Source organism: Myotis yumanensis, unplaced genomic scaffold (genome assembly GCF_028538775.1).
Source record: "Myotis yumanensis isolate MYYU_CA2020_CCGP unplaced genomic scaffold, mMyoYum1.0.hap1 SCAF_11, whole genome shotgun sequence".
NCBI lineage: Eukaryota > Metazoa > Chordata > Mammalia > Chiroptera > Vespertilionidae > Myotis > Myotis yumanensis.
This window is the reverse complement of record NW_027223762.1, coordinates 17,739,504-17,756,933: the sequence shown is the minus strand read 5'-3', so window position 1 is coordinate 17,756,933 and position 17,430 is coordinate 17,739,504. Positions and strand designations below refer to the sequence as shown.

General features: G+C 35.6%; 1 protein-coding gene across 2 annotated transcripts in view; it reads left to right on the top strand.

Moving 5' to 3' along the window:
* Positions 1 to 14,793, top strand: part of STRN (striatin) — a 90,863-nt gene extending 76,070 nt beyond the window's left edge. For both annotated transcript variants that reach the window (XM_070429011.1, XM_070429009.1), the window contains one exon: positions 26 to 14,793. In XM_070429011.1, the coding sequence (XP_070285112.1) occupies positions 26 to 195 (170 nt within the window). In that variant the 3' untranslated portion in view covers positions 196 to 14,793. The remainder of the gene's footprint in view (positions 1 to 25) is intronic.
* Positions 14,794 to 17,430: the final 2,637 nt, after the last annotated feature.

The window sequence follows — 17,430 nt, the reverse complement described above, 5'->3', positions numbered from 1 at the left end:
AATTAATTAATTATTTTTTTTATAGGTCATGACTGTTCAATACGTTTATGGAACCTAGAAAGTAAGACATGTATCCAAGAGTTCACAGCTCATCGGAAAAAGTTTGAAGAATCAATTCATGATGTAGCTTTCCACCCGTCCAAATGCTATATAGCTAGTGCTGGGGCTGACGCACTGGCTAAAGTCTTTGTATGATAGAATGCATCTTCTTCACCTTCTATCTCTTTATAAATAACCAACTGCACAAAAGAGATACAGAAGACCAGGGAAAGAATCAACGCATTCTGCCCTTTTGTTCTGCTGAAGGAGCACAGAGAACATTTGTAAAGTATAGTTTTACAATTCGTATATACTGTTTTCTAAAACTAAGGTTTGTTCAGGTTGCTGCAAGCTCAGCTGAATCTGGAGCCTGAAAACTGTTTGTTTCAGATTTTCCCCAAAATAGGAACTTTTATTTCTGGAGTAGTTCTAATTCGCTAGGCAGGCCTGAGCGAACATAGGTTTAGCTTGTCCCCTATTGAGTAAATAGGGCACGTTATAAAGGATAACAAAAAGCTCCATGGCTGGGAATGAGTAGAGGAAGAGCGGAAATTTAGACCTAGTTCTCCCCTGAGAAGTCTTGTTAAACACATTAGGTAGTCAAAACAGTAATCTATACCATATCTGCTGTACTAATCCCTATGAGCATAATGACCAGGCAGTGTTAAAATGAGTTTTTAATCTAGCTCTCCTTTCAGCTGTTCACATACAGCACCTGGCAAAGCATTTTACCTATTAGGGGGGAAAAAAGAAATGCAATAATATGTCAAATATATTATTATTCAGAAATGCTAAACAGATATTCAGTTTGTAAGCACATTTCTGTATTGTATTACATTTTTGAAAGTGGATTTGGTACCATTCTAAAACTTAGTTGTCAAAAATACTTACCATTGTGAAGAGTAGTTGATAGAGTCTGCTTTTACTAAAGGATTTAACTTAATTCTGTTTATTTTTAAGGGCAAGCAGGGCATATAATAATTTCTATTAATTTTAAAACTCACTTTATTCACATGGTATTTATAGTATCAGAGTGATTACTTCATATAGATAAAATCTTAACTTTTCAGTGGTTGAAAAGATGGTGGTTATTTGCAAGTACTCATTTATCAAAACCCACATAACCACACTTCAGATGATCTCTGCTCTTTCTTCTTTGTCTCTCATATTCAAATTATCTGATACTTACCGAAAAAATACTTCATAATTATGTTTTAACAGTCCAAAGGGTATGGTTAATCTCAGCTGCTTTTGCAGACATGCTAAATAAAGCAAATGTTTTTTACCTTAGAAGTCCTCCATTAGCATCTCCAATAAGAACCTCTTGAAAATCTGGATGGAAGGGTTCAGTGTATAATGTTGGGTAAATAGTTCTCCCTCTCTTTTCCTCTCCCTACCCTTCCTCCATTGTTTAATTTAAAAGACAACATGTTTAATGGCCAGTAAATCAATATTGTTTCTGGAGGAAACCATATATTAAAGGACCAGGGGTCCCTGAGCTCCTTGCCTTTGACCAACATGTGTTCAGCTCTTGGGAGTCCCATGACCCACTCTCTGAACCTGGAATTCAGACCTCATCCCTGCAACTCTTGCCTCTCCTCACACACTCTTGTTCATTCAGAATGTCAGAGACCAAGCTAGAAATTAGAAATAAATTACTAATGTCCACCTTTTCAGTAAAATGTATATGTCGTAGGCTCTCAGACTTTACAAAATCCATATCCATAAATATCTTAACCTTTTATACAATTCCTACATTCCTGTCCCCACATATTCCATTGTCATAACATTTGCACTTCTAATGATATTTCTCCTTGAAGAAGTATCCTGGTGTTAAAGTGGATAACTAACTGTTTTTTCTTTAAAATTACTGCTTATCTGCTTCTAGAAATCTGCAATATACAGGCAAATTTTCTTTAAAGTTAAGGGCCTGTACTAAATGCTTGGTTGATATACAATATGCTTTAATATTTTGACACAGCTACCTTGTCATTTCATCTGAGCTTTGGTTAACAGTGGGCTCAAGGGACTCTTGTATAATCAAATGAATTGAGCTGGACATGAGCTACCACATCATAGCTGAGCTATATACCAGGTGAATGTTTATATTTCCATGCAGATATGGAATTTCACATTGTGTTTGTTGAATTCCTCTTTTGGTTCTTCACAAAGTAAAGTAATGCTGTTGCTAACCTGACATTTGTAGAAAGATACTGGAAAATTCTAGCCAGATGCCCACCCTTCTTGTATTTATGATGGACAACTACAAAGCTATTGTTCTGCCAGTTATTGCTTTAATTACCTTCCATGGTCTTCAGTACCTTCTTTACTTATGCCACTGAAATTCTCAAAACCAAGACTTTTCTCTTCACCTGCATTTTATAACTCACAGCTGAATTTTTTCTCATAGTGAGTGGAAAATAACCACGAGATAATGTAAACAGTAGTGTAAGTGATGGAACTGTTGAAAGTTCCTTAGGAAGCCAATGCTGTGCCACTGGAGAGTGTACACAGAAACAGATTCCTCTCTACTAGCGCTGTAATTGAGCCTAGAATTGAGTCAAAGTGTCTTCCAGCCAGATAGAAGCATATTCATGTGTCTGATTTTCCCCTCAGCCCATCAGAAAGGTGAACAAAATGAAAAAAATCAAATTCAAACAGTCATTGACATGCTTTCATAGGGCTTAGTTTGTAAATATTTTGGATGAAATGTATTGGAATAGTATGAAAATCATCAGAAGATGTGGGTTCCTGCCTTATTTTCCTATGCTGTGGGTACATCTGTGGGAGCTTGCAGCACCCTTCTCTAAACTCAGCTGTCATTTGGAGCTCATTTGCTACTCAAACCATAGATAGATATTTAACATGAGTGATATAATGACCTTCAGTATTTTTCTATTGAACAAGTTTATCAATTTTGCCATTAAACAGATAATTAGTTATGCAAAGTATTTAGCTTTTGTAATCATTTTAGTTATGACTAAAGGGGGAGAAATTGAGCTGCATCGTTGATAATGAACTTTGTGAGAAATTTTGTTTATTTGACTTTCATTCCTTCAGTATTCTTGCTACACATTTTTTGGAGATGATTTATTTGAAAATGTCTAAAATGTATGTATATTTTATAAATATATTATATATATTGTGGGAATATATATAATATATATATAGACTATATATATATATATACATATATATATATAAAACCATAGGTGCATTTTACTGTTTTGTATTTTCATTTTTGGAGGTGCTGTACACAGCAGGTAATGATGAGAATGATGAGTGTTGTGCTGTTTGCTTTTGCAGTATAATATATAGTTCTAAACGTTTAAATTACTGTAAATACTATATTCATTATAGGCTAGCATGCTTGTTTTAAAGATTGTTGTTCTAGTTTATTAAAATCTGAATGTAAGAAAACTTGGCTATTTAAATGTGAATTGAAAAATATTCCATTCTCAGTACTGAACTATTTCCATTGAACATTCAGGATTTTTAACAAAACAGATATCATCAAGAAGGCAATAGCTAGAGAATGAGAGGTGCCTTTAAAAAAAAATACAAATGCAGCCTTACAGTGAGGATGAGGATTGAGTTTTGGGGGGAAAGGGGAAGAGTGAGAGAGAAAGTGTGTGTGTGTGTGTGTGTGTGTGTGTGCACGCGCGCTCACATGCGTGAGCCAATCTGTGAAGGTCCTGATTTGTGACCATCAATGTCTTTTTAATGTATCTGCTCAACTTCTAGGACTTCAGGGGACATTTCATGTGCTGTCTTTGTGCTCTTCTGAGTACCATTTATCCTTCCAAGAATTTGGAATGTGAATTCTTAAAAATTTCAGAAGAGAAGAAAATAACTCTTATTTAATTATAGTCAAGTTCAGGTAAAAGGATAAGTTACTGGTTCACCAAAATTATGGGATCTCATTAATGTTGGCTAAGTAAATGTAATTTTTAAAGGTCACCTTTTTTAGTACTTCATGTATTTCCCCTTACACAAGAGCATGTCATGAAATTCTTACGTAATGAAGAGATTCAACTAGTAAAAATTATTTTTAGATTAAACACTTTGAACTAGTTAAAATTCCACCTAAGAATAGTATTTAGATGGCATCTGTCATATCTACCTCTGTCATTGCTGCCATTTTAACTAAAGCAAATCCTTATGACATATGAAATGATGGCTGGGTACAACTGAAAAAGCTGTGTTGGTGCTTTTCTCAGGCTTTGTCATTTAAGTTATACTGAACTAAGATGTCACAAATCAGATTGAAAGACTTGGTTTTAATTTTGGTTTTCTTTTGAAAGAACTGCTTAAATTGTATCATCAATGTTGATAGTGAGTCTAGATAGCTAATCTCTGGTTAGTGTGTATGTCTTTGTGATGTTTTCAACCAAGAGCCAAACTGGAGAGAGAGAGAGAGAGAGAGAGAGAGAGAGAGTGCGCGAGAGAAAGAAAGAGAGATATCTAAGTATAATTTTCTTCAGCTTTCTTTGTTCTTTGAAAGATATTTCAAAGCTATTAAGTACATGATCATTAATTTTATTTACTTAGCAGTTGCCTCCATTACCATGTTACTCATTTAATTATTTATATCATTGCAGATCTTTAGTGTTTGACACTGGGATTCAGGTTGTACAAAAGTAGTTGCTGACATAAATTATATGTATATTTTGTGAAATATATCAATTTCCAAAGTTGGTTTTAGGGGAAGGTCCCAAAGACTTAACAGCTGTGTTTAAAACCAGAAGACAGGTCATTGGTAAATGACTTTAGTAATTTTCACTTCTGTCACTGAAGGCTTTTTAATTGGCCATATTCATTATCCAACTGGGTCTCCATGTCAGTGTAAGGGACAGAAGATTGACAAAGTATTTAACAAATTACATCGCTTTTTTTAATACTTAAAAATGCAAATATTAGGCCAAACATAGAACCCTAGTCCCCATTTACTTATCCTAGCAGTATTACTGAAGGTAGTGCTTAGGGGCCAGCATTTTCTGGATCTTTGCTAATCAAGCTTTGACTTGATTTAATTTGACCACATGCTTGTCATCCCTCTAATGCAAATTAGAAAGTTGACTTTATTAACTGTAATGTCTGCCTGGGTTTTTAACAGGCTGCGAACCAGTGAGTGCCTTGTTTATGTAGAATGGTTTTTTTCCCCCTGGTTGTTAGCTCCTCTCTGAAAATGTCTCAGAGAACGGTATTTTAGTTGACTTGTAGAGAGCTGCTAAATTTGGTGTTATCAGCGATCAGAAAGTCTTCAGTGTATCACATACCTCCCTCCCGACTTTCTTCTCATTGTTTGGCGAAGTTTGCCTCTTGTGAAAAACTAATACCCCCCCCCCCCCCCCCCCCCCCGCAACACACACACACACACACACACACACCTTTTCCACACACTTTTTTCCAATCCAGATTAAGAGTTATCCCCTACATCCATCCCAACTATATGATCTAATATCTGTTTTTAGGAGGAACCACTTTGTAATCTTGAAGTTTATTGGTTATTTTATGTTTCCTCAACTACAGTTTACTAGAGCTGACCTCGGGGCATCATCAGTTCAGATTCCTAAGTCACTCCTTTTCTCCACACCCTACACCCCTCAACTGGTGAGCCCTGGGACAAATTGTTTGATCTTCAGGTATTTTAAAAATTAGTTATAATATCAATTAATGTAAATTAATCCAAATGCTAATTTTTGTGGTGCAAGAAGTTTCTTTTGTAAATTCAGGGTATAGATAAGCTAATTGAGATATCCTTTTCTGGTGGCTCTAAGTGTATTATTGTTTTTAAATAAAGTGTACAAATATAGATAATGTGCTATAGGTGTCATGAATTGAAATAATTGTCAGATTTGAAATATAATGGATTTGCAGTTAAAATACTTTAATACAACCTGATTTTGTTATTTTGGGGTGGTAGATGAGGGGTACAGAGAAATAAAAGATTATTAGACAAAGTAGACATGAATCCAAAATAATGAACCAACCTTAATTATTAATTGTGAGTACGGTGGAGAAGTTTATTATTATAGAGAGTTTGGACCTTAGGAAAACCAGTAAAATTAAAATACCCCATAAGATTGGATCATTGGTACTTTTCAGGGCCGCACTTTTCAAGTGTTTAGTTACATAATTTTAAAAAATTATACATATAAATATATATAAATTTCATGTGTTTTTATTTTTTCCTTGTTTGGCTACTTATCACACAAGCATTAGCCTTGTCCTTCCTCTTGTGCCTTCATATCAACAGTATTTTTCAAGGGCTTTGCCTGTCCAGAACTCACAATCTCTTTGTTCCAATCTGGAGTCACAATACTATATGGAAGAGATACTGTATCCTTCTGATGTCCTTGAAACTATCCACTGTTTTTTGATGTTTCTATGCAGTTGTAGTAATGAGTATTAAATCCTTTTGTATGTACACATTTTTTCAGTAGTGTCAGAAATGTCCCCCCTTTTTTTTCCTTTCGTTCCTTTTTTTTAAAAAATATATTTTATTGATTTTTTTTACAGAGAGGAAGGGAGAGGGATAGAGAGTTAGAAACATTGATGAGAGAGAAACATTGATGAGAGAGAAACATTGATCAGCTGCTCCTGCACAACCCCTACTGGGGATGTGCCTGCAACCAAGGTACATGCCCTTGACCGGAATCGAACCTGGGATCTTTCAGTTCACAGGCCAGTGCTCTATCTACTGAGCCAAACCGGTTAGGGCCCTTTCATTTCTTTTAATGAACATGATTTGCTTAGAGTTATTTTCGAGTGATCTAGTTCAGAAGGTCAAGTTTTTCACCGACTGATGGACCCCTGGGATCAGCCCAGGTTCAGAGTAATATTCTGACTTGCATTGGGTTTTCCAAGACCAGCACTGAGGTTTTGCAGGGCCCCAGAGTTGTCATGGCACTTGGGGTATTCCCTAGGAACACCTGGAAGCCTGGCAGCAAGCTTTCCACCATCACTATAACCATGAAGCATCCCTCCACTTGTTATTCCTCAGTTACACTTTGTTTACATTGATTGGGACACTCCAATTCTATGGAGGAGCACTCACATACAACTCTGAAAATTTGAATCAGTATTTTCTGGAATGCAAAATACTTAGTATATTTTGTATACTTTCAAAATCAAACAGAATCCAAAATCTATCAAATGAAAAAATGACTTACTTTGGATTTCACTTAGATCCTGCAAAATCCTAACCCCTATCTTATTCCTAGTTGTTATTAGACTAAAGGTAATGGTCAGACTTGAAGATGGATCTGACTATTTGGGTGAACAAAATCTGCCATATTCTTACTAATAAGAAGGGGCTGTTTCATAGAAAATTCTCTTGTCCTTGGTAATTTAGCACCTCACCTTACATGAAGACTGTCCAGATGCTAGCACCACATTTACTTTTCCTGTGTGCCTCTTTAAAGAGACAATTAATCCAGTGATGTGAAGGGGAGCCCACAGTAAAACATCTGTTAAATAGCGCTTGGAGTACTAGAGTTAGTATTTATTAATTCATGTGCCGAAGTTCTTCATGCCCTCGTAAGATCCAATGTATGTACCAGGTTTCCAATCTATGACCTCAAACCAAAGAATTTTAATTACCTCATATAATAGCAACATCATATTAAGGGTAATGGTAAGGAAACCCATCACCCATAAATGAGAATTCCCAAACTGAAAAACTTCCTTTAATTAAAAACTGCACGGAAAGCAAAATGTAATGCTAAGCATGAGCTGTAAAAATACTTGTGGTTTGTATAGGACTAGAGGACTGGTGCACAAATTAGAGCTCAGGTGGGGTCCCTCAGCCTGGCCAGCTATCAGGCCTCATCTCGCACAGTCCTGTTTGGGCTGATTGGGCCGGGTGCGTTGGCCGGCCCCGAGCATGGCCAGTCGGGCCTCTGACCCTGGGAGGTTGGCTGTGGGAGCACAGTGACCATGAGGAGGCAGCGCCTGCATTAAGCATCTGCCCCATGGTGGTCAGCATGTCATCCTAGCGACTGGTCGTTTGGTCGACCGTTCCTGTTGGTCACTTAGGCTTTTATCTATGTAGAGGTACTGCAATGTTGAAGTATGCTAACGTTCAATTCTTTATGGGAGGGGCACCAAGGCAGAAATATTTCATTAAAAAGATGAGTTTACCATAGAGCAAAAGAAATATCATAGAAACAGTTTACTTGGGCGCTGGATAAGTTGGGTGAGGGTGTGGGGAAAGAAGTACCACACCAAGAAGGAAGAGTCCATCCCTCACTGTCTCCCTTTCTCTTTACATGGCCTGGAAAGCTGACCTCTGAGGTCCTTTGACCTCTAAAAGTGAATGAATCCAATTCTGACTTGTCATTGGTCCTTGTAATCTAAAGGTTTTTAAGAAATGCCTCGGAGCCCTCCCTCCCTCCCCCTCCCCCAACTCCCCCCCCCCCCCCCCCCCGCCCCTAAAGTGTCAGACAAACATAGCTTTTATTCTATTTTAAGAAGCTATATTAACAGGCCCAGGTATGCTGTGTCATGTGCATGTCTGAATGAGGACTAGACATGTGAGAAATGTCCTCATGTGGCCAAGTGATAATCTCATGAAAAGACAGGAGAATCAGTTCTGTTTTTAATGATTTTGACTGTTTTGAAAGTATTTAAAATATATATTTACATCTTTTTCTACAGACTTTTGAGCCTAGATATTTCAGAATAGCCTTTTAATGGCATAATTTCATTCAAGGTATATTTTAGAAACAGATCTCAATGGTCTAAGTCATTGATGAATAACATTCCTGATGCCCTCCACTCTCCGCCCCCAATACGCAACTGCTATGTGGGAATGCTTTTATATTTGGTAAATGTCTCAGCATTTTGCTGACAGGGAAAGCAATAGTACTGTACATAGCTTGCAGATAAACATGGAGCCTTATGCTTTTGCTACATGTTAAAATGAGTGGAATGTTTAGATACAGCATATATGTGATGTAAATAATGTTAATAGTAGTGCCCCCCTCAGAGCTAATGACTGGTAGGTTAAAATCAGTTTGCCATTAATAAATCTTAAAAATATGCAGGTTTAACCAAAATACTATTTATCATTCAATTCACTTGAGTGAAAGCTTTGCTTTTCAGTGAAATAATTCCCTTGTCTATCTCAGAGTCAGAGAAATCAGGCTTTCTCCCAACGAAAACATTCAGACTTCCACTTATCCTTTCATCTGCCTTTTGAACAAGCAAGGCAATAAGCTCCTATTTCTCACTGCTGTAGAATACTTAGAAATACATATCTAATTCCAATTTTTTTTTAAATGAAGCTTGCAAGCAGACTTTTTTCTCTTTAGAAACATTGCTTTCTGGAGGCAGAAAAAATTTTATTTTTGAATTTGGGAGATGATAGATCCAGGCAGATCTGTGCCCTGGATGTAAGTTACATACAGCTTGCCTCTACAAATAGACACAAGTTTTATTTTAGAAATTATTTAGGGAGTACAAAGTTGGCAAGAAAGATATGTTTATTTTACATATTTAAAAGCTTGTGGGTTTTTTTGAGGCATGGGTAACCCATAGTGTGATGAGTTTTATTCTGAATGCCTTGATTCTACCCTATCCTCAACTCAGATTTTACATATTAAGTACTGTTGGTGACCTAACAACAACAACAAAAACAGTTAACGATTATTTGTTTGCTTCTGTCTCTAGAAGCTCCTTGAGGCAGGGACAATGTTTGTTTTTCTTATATTACCTTTAGCACCTCTCCTGATGCCTTACTATATAGAAGGTACTCAAATATTGGTTGGTTGAGTAATCAGCACATTTCTAAAACTCTATACCGGTCATCAAAGTCAAAAACATCATGCCTTCCAGTCCTTAGGTGATATCAAATGTATTTAGGTCTGTGGAGCTGATTCTAAGATTGAGGTCTGGCTGAATATTTTAAGGTGAGGAGGGGTTGGGCCCTCACCTGGAGGGTGGCACCAGTGCCCAGGCAGCACCCTCTTTCTGTCTGCACTGGAACAGAGCAAAGCCTGGGGGGACCAGGAGGTGTCTCCAAGCCTTGTTACGGTGTCCCTTCTTTCTCTAACCTTCCCAACACCAACCTGTTGGCCTTGAACCCCTTAATTAACAGGAGCTCCTCTAGCCTGGAACTTCAGCCTACCTTGACTGTTGGCCCAGACCAGATCCACCACTCTTTCCCTGGGACCCTCAGGTGGCCCTCCTATTCCTTCTTTTTCTCCAAGGAGGTAGAAAATTCCTCCAGTGAAGCTTGTTAAGAAAGGCATTCCTCTTGGGAACTTGCTTTGGAGTTGAAGAATCTGGGACCAAATCCCTCAGGATATTCTCAGGGCTGCTTTTTGTCTGGAAGTTTTGATAGTAATTATCTCAATGTCTATGAGCCCTCTTAGGAATAGTTCTGTGTTGTCTTGGTTTGCTGCTGCAGGCCAGCAGGGCCCACGGGGCTTGTGGCCTTGAGCTGAACAGCTTAATTGCTTCAGGAATAAAATAATCAACAAGGGTGAGTAGATATATCTATTTAACAATCAAATGACTTAAATTCTTAATAGAATCATCAATAGAGGAGTGAATTCCAAGAGTATGAAATATTCAACTAAGTAAATCTCAAAATAATATGAAACCTTTATAGTATGTAAAATTTTCTCTTTTTTAATTGTTAAAATATGATTCTTTAAAGATCAACACAGCACAGAGGAAAGAACAGGATTTGGGCCTGGACAGAGGACATTAATTGTCTGTGAGATCGTAGACAAGCTGACTCTTCCAAGTTGGTTCTCATCTATAAAATGGGGCTTCCAGAGCCACCTCGTTATATTGCTTTGAGATAATAGACATAAAGCACCTGATAAAATGTCAGGCAATAATAAGCATCCAATAATTATTATTCATTCCCTGAATTCACATTCTTGGCATGTGATTGTGTCACACTTTTGATAGCTTCTAGAATCTCAGGTTCTTCAGTAAGGTTTAGATGAACATCAAGAGTAGCCCTAAAAAAGAAGTTACACATAAAACACTGTTTTCACCAATATTTGAGTGCCTGTGATATGCCAGATAGTTCTAGGTGGTGGTGTTCAGCAGTGAACAAAATTCTTTACCTGATGCAGTTTACATTCCAGTGGGGTAAACAATAAATAATACAAGTAAGATAAATAGAATATTAGTGGTAAGTGCTGAGGAAAAACAAAGCAGGGAAGGGAGATGATTTTATGTTTCTCAGATTATAAGAATTATGCAAATTAAGAGAACTATAATACAATTAAAAGAAACAAAAAAGCAATAAATGAAATAAGGTGCATAATGCAAAGCTAATACCCCACCATACCAGTTCACCCCCACTTCTCAATAATGGCCTGATATATGTATTTTTCTTGTTCATACAAATATGTATACACATATTACATATAGGGTTTTGTCTTCTACCCATTACTCTACAACTTATAATTTTTATGTGTATTGTGAGCATTTTACAAGTCTACATATATAGCTTTTAAATTTCTTAATATACATATGCAATGTTATGCATAAAATGAGGTTTTTCTGGTGGGTCAGTTTGCTTTAGATAAGTGGGATTTGCATCTTTTCTCATCCAACAATATATGATGAAAATCCCTCCAAGTCTACCTTTAGCTCTTATTTCATTCTTTTTTAATGCTATGTAATATTTTATGATGATGACGTATTAAGCTTCTTCCATAATCAGTGGGTATTTACTTTGTTACCAGATTTTTATGATTATGGTAATTTTGCCTGAGCACATATTCACAACCATGATGGTTTTACGCCTATGGAACAGATTCCCTGGAGTAGAATTGCTGGATTGAGAGATACATAAATTAAACCATTTTTAATACACATTGGCAGATTGGTTCACAAAATGGCTGGAACAATTTATATATGTATAAAAATAGTCTTACCCTTTATACCCACTCGCAATAGCTATTGCATCATTAAAAACAGTAACAACAATAAAAACGCCTGGCAGTGGGTATTTCCCAGTGTTATTTTGTTTGCATTTTCCTAACAACTAGAAAGCAGGACAATTTTTCATTTGTTCTTTGGTCATTTGGATCTCACCTATAATTAAATTACCTAATGCATTAGTGTTCTATTGCTGCATAACAAATTACCATAAACTTAGCAGCTAAAAACAGGACCCATGTATTATCTCATAGTTTTATGGGTTAGAACTTCAACCACACTTGATTGGGCTCTCTGGTGTCCAAATAAGTCTGCCACGAAGGTGTGTGCCAGCAGGGCTTTTAACTGAAGGCTGGGGGAAGAATTCACTTCCAAGCTTATTCATTTCCTTGCAGTTATCGGATGCAGGGTGGTAGTAGGATGGAGGTCTCTGTTTCCTTGCTGGCTGTTCGCCAGGCATTGTCCTCGGCTCCTAGAGGTTGCTCTGCAGTGCTTGCACATGGTCACCTCCATCTTCAAAGCAATCAAGGATTCATTAGACCCTTTTTGTGCTTAAGTCTCTGTAATCTCTTATGCTACCAGCCAGAGAAAATTCTCTGCTTCCTTTTAAAGGGCTCATGTGACTAAGTTAGGCCCACCCAGATAATTTTGGTATGTTAAGGTTACCTGGTTAGTAACCTTAATTACATCTGCAGAATCTTTTTACTCTGTAAATGTAACCATCATGGGAGTAACACCAGGGGCAAAAAACCTTGGGGGTCATTCTTTTGAATTCCTCCGATCACAAAGATTTATATTTTTACTTCTTCCTTTACATTTATTTTATTCATATTTTTTGTCCATATTCCTATTGTGTTTGGCTTTTTATTTAACTAGTTTGTAGGCGTTTTTTGTATATTACATATATTAAGACTTTCTACTCTTGGTTGCAAGTATTTTTTCCAACTATTATAAGTTGCCTATAGACCACATTAATAAATACTTTTTCCCTAGAAAACTTAGCCATTTATATTTTACTCTTAGGGTGAATTACATATTTATATTTTAATTCACACTTAAATTTTTAAAAATATATATATTTTTATTGATTTCAGAGAGGGGGGAGAGAGAGAAAGAGAGAGGAGAGAGAGAGAGAGAGAGAGAAAGAAACATCAATTATGAGAGAGAATCATTGATCGGCTGCCTCCTGTATGCCTCACACTGGGGATCGAGCCCGCAACCCAGACATGTCCCCTGATCGGGAATCAAACTGTGACCTCCTGGTTCATAGATTTATGCTCAACCACTGAGTCACGCCAGCCGGGCCACAATTAAAATTTTTATTTTTCCCATTCATTTTATTTTTCATTTTATTAATATTTTGTCCATATTTGCACTTTTTAAAAAATTGTAAGTGCTCTTTGTATATTGTATATAAACTCATATTTGCAAATTTTCTCCAAAATCTGTAATTTGTCTGTTAATCATATTTATAATTCCTTTTTCCATTCAAAACTTTATTGTATTCAAGTATATTATTTTATAAAATGTATACATTTGTGAATATATAAAAATTTCAAAGTATTCTATATTGATTAAGGTCTTCATTCCTGGATGGCAAGTCTAGAATGGCGTCTGCATTTTACTGTTGGTTTTGTTGTTAGTGGTTTTACATTTGTCTTTACTCCATTTGGAATTTGTTTTTGTATTGAATACCAGCTACGAATCCCACTTTCTTCTAATGGTTTGCCAGTTGTTTCAGCACCCTTTAGTAAATAAATTATCTTTTCCCAATGAATTAAAATGCCATCTTTGTCATATATTAAATTTTCATATACAATGAGATTTCTCAATGTACGATTCTGTTTCACTTATAGTTCTCTTTACATATGGCAATATCATATGGATTCAATTACAGTGACTGATAACATGTTTGTATACAGTGACTTAATAAAATGGCCAGGTAGAGCTTTTTCCCCCCTACACTCCTGCCTGCTGTTTTTTTGTTTTGTTTATTTTTAATTAAAAAAAATTTTTACTTCCTTTCTTTGCTATTCTCAAGTATTTAAACTTTGTGATCATTTTATCCAATTAGGGGTTAAAATTGCATGAAATTTACAGGTTAATTTTGGAAATTTGACATTGTCTTCTAAGAACTAAGAAAAATCGTATCATTTTTCCATTTGCTCAGATCTTGTCTATATTTTCGGTAAGTTTTGAGAGTTTTTCTCATTAAATCCTGCAACATTTTTATTAGATGTATTCTTGTTTCTTACCCTTTGGGTTATTATTGTGAATGGATTTTTAAAATCCATTTCCATTTCTAAAAGCTTCTTATAAATAAAAAGCCTATTTTATGTGTACTTACCTTTAATACAACAAATTTATTATATATACTTACTAAGTTTTATCATTAATTCCAGCAATTTTCCCTAGAAATATAATGATGACTCTCACAAAAATAATTTAACTTTTCCCCCAGTGTTTGACAGATCCTTTTCTTTTCTAGAATCTTTGTTGTCTAAAACACTATTATAGCGTTGAGTGATAATGGTGATAGTAGGCATTCTGTTACTGATTTTAGTTGAGAGAGTTTGAGTAGTTATTTAGGATATTTGTATGCTCTATGGTGAAGACTCTTATTTTATTTAAATAAGTTATTTCCTGTTTTACCAAGAGATTTCATTAGGAATAGCTGCTGAATTTTATCAAATGACTTTCAGCATCTCTTGGCATGGTCATGTGTTACTCTCCTTTAATCTGTTGACTAGCTGGATTGTATGTGGAGTTGCTGACGTTAAATCACTCTTGTGTGTCCTTGGAATAAAGCCTACTTGGTCATAATTTGTTATTCTTTTCTTATAATCAGTATTTCAGTTGTTAATCATTTATTTAGAATTTTAACATGCATATTCATAAGAGATTACTGTATAGCTTTCCTTAGTGGACTATTTTATTAAGTATAAGAAATTATGATCAGCAAAATGTGGAAGTAGTCAAGTTTCACTCACCCCTGGTGAGAACGTAAATTTTTTCAGACATGTTGGAAAACCATTTGGCAAGATCTGCCAAAGTGAAATATTTATAACATGGAATCTAGTCACTGTGCTTCTAAGCATATATCCAATGAAATGCATACATATGTTCATCAAAAGATATGTCTTGGAATATGTATAGCAACACTATTAGTAATAGCCTCAAACCAGAAACTACCTAAGTATCCCTCAACGATTGAATAGATAAATACATTTTTGTGTATTCATACAATGAACTATTATAAGTACATGCAACATATGAATGAATCTCAGAAACATTATGTTGAGCCTTAAAAAGCCAGATATAAAAGAGTACTGTGTGCTTTCCTTTAAATAAAGGATTAAACAGGTAAAACTAATCTTTAATAACTCTAATCTATGCTCTATGATCATAAATGTGAACAGTTTAAACAAAAGAAATACTCATTTTTCACACATAATTCCATGGCATGAGGAGAAAATCAAGGTGGATCAAGAATTTGCTCAGAATCCCACCTAAAGGTTCCTGGATCAGTCACGGAGGTGGTGTATTGCTCAGTCCCTCCATTTCCTTTACCTTTGGAAAGTCAGGATACCAATTATTTTCTCCCCTTTCCTCAGATCTCAGTGCTTTACCCAAACTTACCTCTTTTTCATGTCATTTGGAAAGTTTTCAAATTAGCTTGATTCCTGATGTAGTCAATAGACAGTTTCCCACCAATTTAAAAACTCTTCCAATAAAAAAAAAAAAAAGAAATTGTAATAAATTGAAAATGACCCAAAATTAACACATATGATGGACTTAGTAAACAATGACATTTATGTGTTTTATAACTATACTAGAGGCCCAGTGCATGAAAATCGTGCATGGGTAGGGTCCCTAGCAGCTGCTGGCTGCCGGCCAGGGCCTCCCTTCCCGAGGTTGGCCAGCTGGCCGTGCCCCCTGGTCGAACTCCTAGTCGAGGAGACAATTTGTATATTATGCTTTTATTATATAGGATTGATATCTCAGATGACAATGAAATAACATCTTTACTGAAAAGAAAATTCCCATCAACTTGCAGTTCTATACCCAGCAGAAATATCCTTCAAAAACAAAGGCAAAGACATACAAGAGTCAAAAGTATTCATGACTACTAGATATATTAAAGCACATCCTCCAGGCATAAGAAATTGATACCAGATGGAATCAATGTCAGCTAATAACTGAAAGAATGACTTTAAAAATCACCTTAAATGATAATTGACAGTTTAAACCTGTCAATATTATACAGAGAGTTATAAAACAAATGTATAAGTAAAATATATGACAACAATAACACAAAGACTGGAAGAGGGTAAATAGAAGTATGCTGTTAAGTTTTTATACTATATATGAAGTAGTATAATATTACTTAAAGATAGACTGTGATAAGTTATAGATGTATACTATTAAACCTAAACAAGCCACTTCTTTAAAAGTATAGCTAATAAGCCAACAAAGAATACAAAATAGAACAATAATAAAATAGCCAATTAATCCAAAAGAAAACAAAAAGGGAAAGGAGACAACAGATATGGCAAATAGAAAACAAATATCAACATGGTATATTTAATGCCAACCATATAAGTAATGACATTAAGTGTAAATTGTCTAAATACCATAACTAAAATGCAAGTTTGACAGATCAGGGTACAAATAATGAGACCTTATTTACACGAAATGCTGCATACAAAATAACCATTTTGAACAGACTCAAATACGTTAAAAGTAAAAGGATAGAAAAGGTATGCCATACCAAAAGTAAGCTTCAGTGACTATTAATATCAGAAAAAATAGATTTCAGAGAAAAGATTACTAGGAACAAAGAGGTTCATTTCATAATGGAAGTCAATTAATCAAGAGAAAATAATCCTAAAAGTTTATGCACCTAATAACAGACCTTTAAATAAATGGATCGAATGAAGGGAGAAATAGGCAACTCTACAATGATAGCTGGAATTTCAACACTCCTTGTCAATAACTGATAGAACAAGTAGACAGAAAATCAGGATATAGAAGACTTAGGTAACATTATCAACCAACTTGACCTAATTCACATTTATAGAACATTCCACCCAACAACAGCAGAATATTTTTTTTCTTTCAAGTGCCAAGAACATTTACCAAGATAGACCATATTATGGGCCATAAAACAAGTCTCAATAAATTTGTAAGGATTCAAATCACACAAAGTATGTTCGTTGACTAGTGAAATTAAATTAGAAGCCAATAAAAGATGTCTGGAAAATTTCCAAGTATTTGCAAACCAAACAACACTTCTAAATAACCAGGAATCAAAAGAAAATGAGAAAGGAAAAAGTATTTTGTTTGACTGGCTAGGCCAGTGGTCGGCAAACTGCAGCTCGCGAGCCACATGTGGTTCTTTGGCCCCTTGAGTGTGGCTCTTACACAAAATACCACGTGTGGGCGCGCATGTACAGTGCGATTGAAACTTCATGGCCCATG